Source organism: Eucyclogobius newberryi, unplaced genomic scaffold, assembly GCF_026437365.1.
Source record: "Eucyclogobius newberryi isolate DKJ021-1_F unplaced genomic scaffold, fEucNew1.0.hap1 SCAF_6, whole genome shotgun sequence".
NCBI classification, from domain to species: Eukaryota; Metazoa; Chordata; class Actinopteri; order Gobiiformes; family Gobiidae; genus Eucyclogobius; species Eucyclogobius newberryi.
The window spans coordinates 22,851,805-22,864,822 of NW_027316278.1; the positions used below are offsets into that span (position 1 = coordinate 22,851,805).

The following is a 13,018-nucleotide window of genomic DNA, read 5'->3' on the forward strand; positions in this document are numbered from 1 at the left end:
AGTTATGTTATGAAAGCTGACACAGACGCTCGCCGCAGCAGGACACAGCAGGAATGGACTCCTGTCGTTGCTTCTCGGTGCCAAGATAATGGTGCCAAGGAGCGCGGGCCATGCCAGCTCTAATGGCAGCCAATGGCACACCAGAGCGGGATGCCAAATTTCAGCGCCTCAAACCCACAAGAGGATATGTCGTAATGCGTGTCAGAGTACTCCTGTTCTGGCTCGTATCAGACCAACACTTCTGTTGTAATAGTCATTGAGAAATCTACTAACATGATTTTATGATGGATTTTATATTGTGGTTTGGACAAGACAAGCACAATTCCAGTATAAGAGAAATGTGTCTTCGTATTTTGACCACACAAACTCACTTTTGGATTACTTTAGATTGAGATTCAACTGCTTGATAAATTTCAATTAAAGATCTCCGTGGCATGAAAAGTAATTCAGGGCCTGTTACAGCGTGATATTATTTGTGTAATGATGAAATGCAAGATATTTCAATATGTTATTTCATTCATATACAATTGGAGGAACAATAAAAGGAATATTGACATTTTTGATGACTTATATGTGTGTCCAAATAAAATACATGTATTGATATTTGTTTTATTAGACTTTGCAGAACTTGTTTTTTTCTTCTATAAAATGAATGAATAATGCCTGCGCTGTGCCTTTTGGTCGGCCACAGGAGACCGCCCCGTGTCTGAGCAGATTTGGGTGTAAATTGTGTGTCAGCTGTTGAAGGTCTATGTCCAGCTTTGGGACATATGCTTCAGAAGACTCCTGTGGACACCATCTACACACACACACACACACACACACACACACACACACACACACACACACACACACACACACACACACACACACACATACACATACACATACACACACACACACACACACACACATACACATACACATACACACACACACACATACACATACACACACACACACACATACACACACACACACACACACACACACACATACACACACACACACACACACACACACACACAAATGGACACATCTCAAGGACAGTCGCACTGATGCAAGTCACACTGATGAGAGTCAGAAGTTGCTAAAGTGCTGATGTATCAGACCACATGACCTGCCTGTCAGTCACCTGATTATAAACCACAGTGAAAATTGATGTTGGCAACGTTTCAATATGCATGATGTGCTATGACCCTAGTTTGTTTTAAATTTGGACGTACTCTATGGAGGGAGTGATGCAGATGTATTATCAATTACACTCGATTTTTTTTTTTGATGACATTTAAACATTTTCACAATAAATTGGTTTGCGTTTAAGAGAGAGAAAGTATGATGACAATGATGAAAAATGTATTAGTCAGTTAAAGCTTTTAAACTGTAAACGTAACTTAAACTGAAACACTGTTACGTATGTGTTGACAGTACTTTAAGCAATAAGAACACACAACCTAAGATTTCAGCCCCAAAAAATAAACAAATGCCAATGTCTTGAGCAATTTCTCAGTTAAAATGACTGTGGCAATGGTATATTCCATAAGACCTGCTTTAGCCCTAATTTAGGCCTGAAATAGTTGCGTTATGGACCAGATTAAATTCTGGAGGTACTTGGAAAGCCAATCCCGTTTTTTTGGTTGTACTTGGTGTAAAAAGTTTGAGAACCATTGATATAGAATGTAACTACAACCTCTTAATCCTTTTCTACTCCCTCCAAAGATAACTTTTGAATCGAGCTAAAAGAGCATAATTGAGCAGATGCATGCGCTCTCTCTGCTTCCTCGGTGTCACTGTTTGCTAGCCCAAGTCTCGCTTTGCAAATGTGCAGCAGCAGTTCTGTGAATTGTGCTTTTCTGTCATTCCAACACTAGATTTTTCTTCCTATTCTATTCTCCCACACTTTCTTCGCCCTCATCCTGCCTTAAATTATTCCTCCATTCCCTTTGCCTCATGACAAAACCCAGCCTGTTTATCCATGTTCCACGGAGGTATTGCGTTATTTCGCTGCTATTATTTTTTGTGAAGTTTTGCCTCAGTTAGCCTCACCCCAGACAGCGCCATACCGTCCCTCCCTCATTATATTTTCACACTCTGCTGCCCCAGGACGTGGGACGCGTGCAGCACATGAACGCACTGTCCCACTTTGGTATTTGAGCATCGTATGTGCCACCATGGGGTCCTCAGGGTGTCATAATGGAATTCTGTCTGCTTGGCCCGAATTATTTGTTACGTTTAGTTACAAAGTTTTAATTTAATTTTTGATAAAGGCAAAGACAAAATATTTCCCGTGGCAACGCTGTAAACCAAGGTCACAATTAGGGATGTCAAATTTCTGCGTTAGGCGTATTTTCTGAAGAAACGTTATATTATTCACATTTATTGACACTAGGACCAAACAACAGTAAAATATTCAAATTGTCTAATTGATCACAATTGACCATCACAATTATCAAATAATGTTTTGCTATATGAGACATTGGCAAAAATATGCAATTGGATAAAAGTAAATTCAGATTATGCACAGCGGGCTTGTTTTACAAGCGAGGTTCGGACCAGGGTCTGACCACTTCCTGTTGATTACACAAATGAGAACGAGATCAGAGATGTCTCAATCTGATTTGATTTAGATGAAGAGAAAAAACGAGTTGAAACTGAAAAGAGTCAAATGTTAGGAATAATCAATAGCACATCTTGACACATACTTCCAACATGAGACTCATATTTGGTCAATGCATAATGTAAAAACACAGTGAATCCACAGGGAAATGGTCCTTCCATAGACGCTTCACAGAAGTCTGTGCACGGCATGTTCACCGCGCAAAATACGTCATTTTGTATTGTAATTATTTTGAGCAGGTTTGATTTTCCAATAGATACAATTGGTTTTGATGTTTGTGTGAATTGTTTTGAGGAATACATTTACAATTCAGTTCTGCTCCAAGAAATGTGCCACAGCAACTGAGTAAAACTGTAACACTTTAAGATGTGTTCTTCGAGGGGTTCGGAGACCTATAGGACCAGTGTCGGTATATAAGGTATATATATTATGATGTCAACATTTATAAAATATTACACAATCAAATGCTTATTTTTAATATTTGATTCCTTATGTTGTGTAATTTACTGCCTATTTTCTGAATATAGAATGTCCTCATATTGTGATTCCTGTGTGTTATGTGGTGTTCTTTTTATCTTTGGTCGATGGACATGGATCAAAGTGTACTGTTCACGGACTAATATGAGCAAAGAGAGTGTTACATTTGCAGCCTGTGTTAAATAATTATGTTAAAGACACAACAAGAAATGTAATGTAGTTTTGATATTAGAGTTAAGACCTTTTCAATTTCAATTGTTGATGAAATTTTGACATTGCCGTCAAATCGATAAAAAACTCTATTACAGATCTACAGTGATCAAAGTTGTTTGGCTTTGTCTCTTGCAAATACGAGTAATGTGAAAAAGAAAAATGGATGTTCCTCCTTTTATTGGTGACACATTGATATTCATAGACTTTCAGGGATGTATTAGCTGAGACACTGTTTTACAAGTCATGAATACCTTGTAGAACATTATGCTGAGTCTTAGATGTGAAAAACTGCCGTGGGTGAAGCATCCTGTGCCCTCCTTTGCCCTAATAAAGATGCAATGGCAAAACAAATCCTGTAATCGCAACCTACAAATTCACAATATTGTTTGGAAAATGACGACTGCATGTAAATGTATGGAAACAAACTTGCAAAGAGCAATAAGCCATTTCTATAAATATATATACAGTGCATGGCGGCGTAATACGGTTTGAAAGGAGGATTTAAAATGTGTGATGCATTAAGGCCGGGTGCTGTGTGTTGCTGAGGCTATCACATTCAAAATCAGACTTCTTAGCGAGAATGTGTTTACGCCTCTATCCACTGTTGTGGGGAAACTGTTGAAACGTGGTGCACTGTGGCGTACGCCTGTGTCAGCGGCTTGTAATGCATGTGTGAATTTATGGGAAAAAGCTGATATACGCAGGAGTTTATTTAGATTGCATTGTGTACAAAGCCAATTCATTTCACAGGTCAGTGGCTGACTGTTGCTGCCGTGTTATGACTGGGCTTATTAGCAAAAGAGCAGATTATTCTTTTACATTATTCTAGTTTGTTATAATTGTGTTTTGAGCAACATGATAATTGAAAAAGGAAGACATTGTCGGTGTTTTCTGACAAGGAAATTGAAGATACTTTTATTCCAACTACATTTTGTAAAAAATAAAATGCTTGTGATGCTTGCAAGATCAAAAATTCAACATTCTTTCATACTTTTAAATTTAAAACAAATATTCTTATATGACGCTAAGTTAGTTGTGAGTATTGCACAAACATAATGAACTGCAAACATACAATTTTAACAAAATATTCAAAACATATCAAGCTTTTAACCGTGTTATAACATTGTTTCCTCATCATTAGTTCACTTAAAGTTGTATTTGGATTGATTCCTGCATGTTTGAGTAATCCTGTGTTGTCCTGCAACTGAGGCTCAAGTGCTCAGAGAATACCTGTTTTCACCTACCCCCTATCCCCACCCACATGCTTGTACTGAGTTGCCATTATTTAAAACACTACACTATTTGTATGAAGAGGGGCTTATCAGTCCTGTAGTTTTAAACAGGAAGTCAAAGGACCAGTTTATATTACTAAGCCTTTCAAGGTCAATATTCCAGTTTACAATGAACAAAATGTTATAGTTCAATACTAAGTACCTGATAAAAGCATAATTTGAAATAGATAACATACTCAGTGCTCTAATATTCCAAACATTTGTATCTTGTAGATCATAAATTGCCCACGTGGATGTGTACATTTGTTAATACATTTGCTTTTCTCTCCCCAGTGTCGAAGAGTGTGGTGGCAGCCGCAGGAGGGGGCACTGGAGGTCAAGACCCCCCACAGGGGCGGTTCTCTTCGTCCCTCCCCACCTACCTCCCGGCCCAGTGCCAGCTGACTGGAGCAGACTCCGCCTTCTTCCTCCGAGAGGCCAATCAGGAGGTGATGAGGAACGGCAGCCTCTCGTTGCGCACTGAGCCTTTCTTCTTGCACCAGTTGGAGGCAGGTGTGAGCGCGCCCCACTCCCTGCCCACGGTCAACTGCAGCTACGCAAACCTGAGCACCGAGCAGCCAATCCCTGTGGAGCTGCTGCAGGGAGCCCCGCCTCACCTCAGTCTTGTAACCAATCAGGTGACACTCAACTGGAGGGTGAAAGGTCACATCGTGGGGTCAAAAGTTGGATCCACGCGCCCTTGGATACAGGTATTTGGAAAAATGCACAATATTGTTGGAAAATAGTACAGAATTATACAGTAAATTGATTAGTGAAGGCACAAAGCAAAGGTTTTGGTTTAAACTCAGCTCAACATTCTTACGATTTGCCTTCAGATATGTATTGTTTTATGTTTTTTTCCTTTGAAAATAACATAACCTTTGCATTATTTAACATTTTGTTTGTCCGATTAAATTAACACTATACTTTTCTATCCGAATTTGAATAATGATATTTTAACACATTTTGGCTTCTCTACCCGCCCCTGTTTAGGTGTATTGTAACCCTAACCCTAACCCATCTGTGGATATTTCAGATTTTTTTAATAAAAATAAAAATCTAATAAAATAAAATATCTAGTCGGATGCTTGATAGAATGCTGTTGTGCTCTTGAACGTGTGTTATGATGTGTTAAACAGATTGTTACGTTTACAGGACTAAGGGTTCGTTGTCTCACCTCTTCACGCCTCTGTCCCAGGTCCTGTTTTACCTGGTGGGGCGGCGCTGGGACGAGCCTGACCCCCTCTCGCTCAACCTGCTCCCGTGTGTGCGCGCTGTGGCCGTCCGAGACCCCACTGAGTCCTCACCCTCCGCAGGCTGCCGGCTGGTGGGACCATCTGGCCTCTGCGTGGTGCGTCTGGAGATCCCCCCAGCTTGGTTCACACCTCTACAAGTGCGAAGACGACCTACCGAAGTCACTCTGCCCTCCCTGGACATCTACTACTCGATCATACCAGCAGACGGTTTAAACCCAGACTGCCCTTCCACCTTAAACGAGCCGTGGAAAAGTCCAAATGTCGGGCCGCTCGGGGGTCTAGGATTAGGCCCGGGGGGACAGTGGAGCCCTCTGGTGGAAGGAGGACTTCAGGACATGCAGAAAATTGGCTCGGTCGCGATGTCAGTCGGACCGGTTTCAGTTAAAGGAGACAAATTGAGGCTGGATGACAATGTGGAGGTTCTGGTGCCGCCTAGTCCCGTACGGCTCGGCAAGACGGTTTCATTTGGCGTCTACATGAAGACAGATTCAACAGTGGAACAGTTCACCCTCAGGTGGGAGCACACACATTATACAGCCACAGCACATCACTTTTGCACTCTCTTGGGGGTAACTCTCTGGTTGATATAGAATTCAGTAAGCTAGTTTTGACAGGCATGTAAGCAGAACATTTGAGGTGTGTCATGGTTCTAAGTAGAATAATATTTCCTTGCTGGGAAAATTTAAAGGTGCAGTGTGTAACTTTTCTGGGGGGCTTACGTCACCTGCTGGTTGACATGCAGATGTATTGCTTTGCCCAAGAGTATTCCACAATATGGTATTATACGTATTTATCGATAAACTACACATATTTGTATTGTTCAAAATACCTTGAAAGCATCTCTCCATAGCTGTGACCTGTAACTTGGCCTGGTGTCTCTATTGGCATATTTCAGCTGGGCTTGTGCCCTGACTGGTTTGCCTTGGGGCTCTTTTAAATGGCTGCTCTGGGCACGGCTCTGGCTCCATCTGTGAGCAGCGGACACAACCCAAGCATAACAAATGTTTTCTTAATACATTAAATCTAAATTGTAGCTGAAATATACATTTTAATCATAAGACCAATCTCACGCCAAGTTTGTGGCGCTGTGAGACGTGGCTAAAGCTGGAGTTAACACAAAACTACTTTGGTTTATTGCCTGCTTTTTCTGCATTTTATTCACTTCTTTGTGCCTTTATGCCACATTTTCATGTTTCTTTATGTAATGCATTGGGCTCGGCTGATGTTAGATGCACTATGCACCTGCAAAACATTCATTTAATATGTATGTCAACTGGTTTATGGAAATATTTAATGCCATACTGTGGAATATTCCAGGCAAAACAGTATAATCTCGATGAAGAAGTCGCAGAATCCTTATCAGAAAAGGGCACGTCAAAGAGTATGTATTCTCATATCAGATAATAATAAGAGTAGTTGTTGAGCTACTGAGGTAAAATAAGATGTGGATGATTATGCTATTAGCAAAAGATGAATACAGTACATTACACGACAAGTCAAGGCAATAATTGTGTGAGCGTTGTGAAGGAAAATAATTCAAAGATTGAAGAGGGATCCGTTCAACTATGAAAATCGTGTGTAAACATTATTTCGAGGCCAACATATTAAAATGTGCTGCTTTATACGTTTTTTTCCACTTGTTGCTTAGCTGTCTTTCTGTCTCAGTTCATTACTCCCCCTCTCTGGTTTCCTTCGTTTAATCCTTTCCTGTTTCTTCTCTCGCTCTCATCTCGGAACACTGCAGCCTCCTGAGGTTGATGGCTGTCACCTTTGTGTGCCCAAGAGTCAGTAATGCAAATAACACCCTCATGAATATTCATTACAAGCCGAGAAGAAGAAACCACAGAAGATGAGAAGCAGGAAAGAGCTCGGTGGCTGGGAGGACGTCGCCAATAAACTCAATGCTGGTTTCCAAATATATAAACACCAATCTCACTGGAGAGGCTTTTTCCTACAAAGACGGTGACATTTGATTTCCCATTTTGCATTTGTCACTAGTTAGTTGAAAATTTGTTTGCACTCAAGTGATCGAAGCGTGCGTATCTGCATCCCGTCAATGCATCCTCCTTTCATCGACCTCAGTCTGTTCACATGGAGACAGGTTTGAAATTGTGCTGCAATGAAATTAAAGACTGCACTTTTGACCTTTTGAGAGTTCATTGAGACAGAGGACATGGCGGAAATTCTACATGATGAAGGAGTTAGTTTCAATCTTGTCACTTGCTACAACAACAAAAGACATTCACATTTATGATTTACTAAAAAACAACAAAGGCAACAGATGCTGGGTACAAATTTTTCATTTCTAAGATTAGGCTGTACAGCCAGAAGTGATAAATAAATATCCCGCTCATCATACATTTGTTTATTAACTCACAAATAAGAATGTCACAATATTACATTTTAGTGTTAGGATTGTTGGGCGAAGAAATATGACAATTTTATATTTCACTATTGATGGCACTTGGACGGAACAACTGTGAAATCCTTTATTTCCTTTGACAAGTCTAGCTTTATGAAATCAACTTTTCTGAATGATTAAGTCAATGAACAGCCAGATAAAGTTCTTTACATTTAGACACATTTTTGGTGGGGATATTTCACTGAAAGCTGCACAAATATCATTTTATCTTGACACCCTACTAATAAAAGTAGACAAATTATGAATAGTAGTAGTATTAGAAGTTGTTGTATTAGTATGTGCAGTATTTGCAGATTTTACCATGTGAGTCATAACAATACATTATTTTATTTTTTTTCAGCACTGAGTTATACTTTGATCAATTAAGTTCTAAATTACAAAAGAAAATAAAAGAAAAGAAAAGTGAGTGTTGACCCATGTGGAATGGGACCTTTTGACCATGAAAAACACAACGTAGCCACTTAGCTTGGGCCTGCCTTTCCTCCTGCCCGTGTGTCCAATATGAAAATGTGTGTGTGTGTGGGTTAGTTCATCCCCCTGTGGCTCTTGGCCCCTGCCCCGGAGCACAGTCTCGAGGATAATCACCCATGTTGGAGGCCCCGTTAGACATGTAATAAGCCTTAAGTGGATGTCAGAGCTGTGTGAGGGCCTGTGTGTGTGTTCGCAATAATACGCCTTAAGTGTGCTCCATCACTCGCGGGTGATGTGATTATGATAAACTGCTCATGAGTTGGAGAGACATGCAGCGAGCATGACAGAGAGGAGCTGAGGCAGTAGACAACCATAACTGTATCTATTTTCATACCTCGTACTTTGTTTCTGAGTCAATTAAACATGCATTTGCTAAATTGGACCAGGCTGCTTTCCCATATCACTTGTCACGATGCTTGTATCTAACGCAACTTTACGATTCTTGTCAATTACTGATGGGAACAGTAGTCTGCAGAGGACAGCTCTGGCAGTAAGATGTAACTTAGCTCCTGCTGTTAAAATTGAGTCACTTTCCACATTCTCTCAAAGCCTGATATAATATTAGAGAATGATGGAAAATGCATTGGACGGTTTGTTAAGTCGAATTATGATGGAGTTCTCTGTGTGTCTGCCGTGTGCTCATATTACTATACTGACATGACACTCCCAGAATGCTTTTGACTTGTAATATCTATTCAACACATTTCAAAAAGAGCAACGGCCAAAAAAATAAGTTTGTTTTGAGCAAGGCCGCTGCTATTCATTTAGGAAACCCAAGTAGAAATGTTCAGTGCCCCCATGCCCACACAGAAAGGTCCCACACACCCCGGGAGCCCAATCTAGGACCTTTTTGCTGTGAGGCAGTAGTGCTAAACCACCGTGCCGCCCAATTTTGCCTTCGTCAGCTCTGTGGTTTGGTGTGACATAAAAACATACACATGACTCCACTAGAAAATAGAAAAGTGCACCTTTACTTAACATAACAACAGGGTTCAAGAATGTATTAAACAGTAAACTCTGAGCTGTGATTATTGGTGCTGTTGATGATATACACAGAGCAGTGAGATCATTTTCCCCACATCACCTTTGCCTAGGCCTTAAATGAATCAAACTCTTAGCTTTTAGATTCAGTTTCTATATACTATTGCCAATTGTTCCAGTGTTTTATAGGCCTATGGGTGTCAGCGTTATGGCTTCTGAGCCTCAGAAAATGCATTACCAACAGAGGAAAAAAAACATTTATGAAACCTTGACAGAAGCAGAGCTCCATTATGTTTCATTACTTACCGTGCACATTGGTGCTTTTATTTTCCAGCAGCAATGAAACACATAATTTAGCTTTTCCTTCCCATCATTTATGAATAAAAATACAATTACACCCATATTTTAGTCAATGTGGTTTTAATGCAACATTTATACAGTCTGTCTTTTCAAAGTGCTATTTCTTCTACTTTTGTCTTTTCTAGTGACAGATAAATGCTCCAATCAAGCCTATTTCTGTCTGTAACTTCACAGAAACAGCACTCTAAATCATTCAAAAATAGTATATGGCATTATAATTACATTTTGGATTAAACATACATTAGGAGGGTGCCATGTCAGTAATATATGAATACACATCTATAAAACAACTTTGTTTGCCTCTTGAATGAACAGTGATTGTCTGGGGTTGTAGATAATGCTTTAAACTATCAGTGCTGCCTAACTTTAATTTACACTGCTGTATTTCCTTTATCAGAAAAGTACATTACTAAGATCAACTCAGCTTTATTCCCTTGACTCACAGTAAGTGTTTGTCACATTTGCCTTTCATACTTTCAGACTGGATTATTGCTCTCTTTAAACGTATCTGATCTTGTAACTAGCACAAACATGTATTAGTTTGGCATCCCTTCTGATGCTTCACCCACAAGAAAGTCAAGTGTGATGATGTATTTCAAGGGAGCAATCTTTTTTCAGGTAGGACAAGCCTTACCGTGAAGAATAGATGCTGCAGTCTGAAGAGGGCTTGTTGCTGTGCAGTCTCTATTGAGAGTGTCTGGTGCGTAATTCACACCACATGTCTGAGCAGGGGGCGATAGGAGCATTCACAGCACAACAATGGCCTGCCCAGCGCAAGAAGAGTCTTCAGACACTTCCAGATAAGGACTTTGGACTGGAGAGCAAGAGGCTGTAAGGAAACAAAAACATCACTGCCAGAAAGCAACCGTCATTATCTGTGGTTTAGCAGTGATTGTCACATTTAGGGGAAAAAAACAGCAAACCAAAAGACCTTGTGATTTTAACAAGTGTCATGTCAATATCCAAAAATAACAATCTGTCAATCACCTCAGTCTGTTCAGTTTGCGTTCATTTTCCCCCTCAGTTTTAATAAAACAGTTACGTCCTCAGTGTCAAAATGAGACTAAAAGCTAAAAGCAATATCAGACAAAAACGCTCCTCAGACTCTTCAGCCAACAGATGGAATCCAATACATCATATAGGTCTAAGAAATAAATAAAATGTGAGCACAATTAATGATACAATTGCAATAACAATACGTTACAATACGTTGCACAGAACTTCATGATATCGTCATTTCAGATGAAGGGCAGGGGCCTTTTCAACTCTATAAGAAATAATGAATAATTATCTACAAATGATGAATCCAATGATGAATGATGTTGCAAATTGTGTCCACAAACTTGCCATATTCATCTAAGAGTTTACAATCATTGAGGTTGACTTACAGCACCACCTTCTGAAGCTATTATGAAAAAAATATTACCATTATTTATATTATTTGTGCCAATTTTTCTTCCATGTTCTCAGTGTTAGATATGAACCATAAACCTGGTCATGCAACCCACTGAACTGAAATATACTGCACAGAACATTCTTCAACAATTAGCTAAAAAGTAGAGTTTGAGATACTTGGGAGGCACTTCTTCATAATACCTGTCAGCCCACTCTTTCTAGTCCAGTCTTGTAAGAAAAAAGAAGTCATAGCAGAGGTGACTTTTGGATGTGCAGATGTTATTACCAGTGCTGTTCCCTTGAGGGGTCAGCGTGAATCATTGTTGAGGGGATGTATCTAGTTAACTGTGTCTGTCACCTGTCTGCTTCCTCTTTTACCCACACACTCTCTCTCTTGTGTTTATCCTCCTAATCCTGCCTGCGCTATCATTCTGTCTGCACCGCTCTTTCTCCTTTACCTTTTGCTTCTCCCAACCCTTCAATTTCCCTGTCACCGCCTACCTCCATCCTCTCTCTTGCGCGCAGTTTCTCATTCTCTCTCTCTCCCTCTCCTCCTCAAATGGTTCATGCATATTCATGAGGGTGTTATTTGCATTGCTGGATCCTGAAAGGGCTTGAGTACACAAAGGTGACAGGCATCAAGCTCAGGATAGCTGCCATGTTGGTGTGGTTTAGGCGCTCAGGGCGAGGAAAAATAGACCAGGCGAGAAACGATGTGCGAGACGAAGAGAGACCAGAGGGATTTTGTTGTTTGTTAGTGTTGCAAAATGATTGACGTTATCAGCCAAATTATAATTAATGTGTCTCTGGGTAGGAGCTTGGACAGAATGAGAAATATTTGGGGTGTTTTTAGCACTCCTTTGCTGACACAAAAATGATACTCTACTACTTTAGTTTAGTCTTGAGACGAAATGTTTCCCGCTCCATGTTTATGTACGTACCTCTTCCGTCTGGAAAAATATGAAATATACATATTGCCTATAGTTTTTCCCTGACCTAAGGGAGATAAATATTGTAATTAGCACCCTTCTTACATATTATTTTTTATGAACCTTTCATTTAATTAAATATGTTATGTATACATATACGCATCCTGGACAAATACACTGACATATATATGTACACTATTTTACAAAGTGTGGATCTTTGATTTGTTGAGCTCTACCACCTTCTTCACGTATGTGCTTTGACCACCGTAAGGAATGCTTTTTGTCTATACAGTTTATGTCTTCAGGTTCTTGACATATTTACATTCATGACAGTGATCCTGTTTGCATGGACTCCTTTTGAGGCCAACTCTAATTTAGTCCCTTCATTTAAAATAATCTTTTCCTCTGCTGCCTGCTGTTGGAGCCTGGTTTGCCAGAGTTGATCCGGGAGGCTTCAGATGCAAATGGTTTTGTATTGTGTCACAATATTGTTATTGTCATTGCCACTGCGTGTTGTTGGATTGAGTTTCCTTATTTAGCACTCGGGGTATGCAAAGGTTTGTTTAGGGCAGCTCTGAGCTATGCCTGTTTCTGTGTGTTTTATATACATGAGCATTTACCTCCAA

At 40.0% G+C, this 13,018-nt stretch overlaps 1 protein-coding gene across 1 annotated transcript in view; it reads left to right on the forward strand.

Annotated features, from left to right (window-relative positions):
- LOC140346673 (transmembrane protein 132D) overlaps window positions 1-13,018 on the forward strand; it is a 244,938-nt gene that overhangs the window by 75,092 nt on the left and 156,828 nt on the right. The window contains exons 2-3 of the mRNA XM_072432849.1: window positions 4,873-5,288; window positions 5,777-6,348. Of these exons, the coding sequence (XP_072288950.1) occupies window positions 4,873-5,288; window positions 5,777-6,348 (988 nt within the window). The remainder of the gene's footprint in view (window positions 1-4,872; window positions 5,289-5,776; window positions 6,349-13,018) is intronic.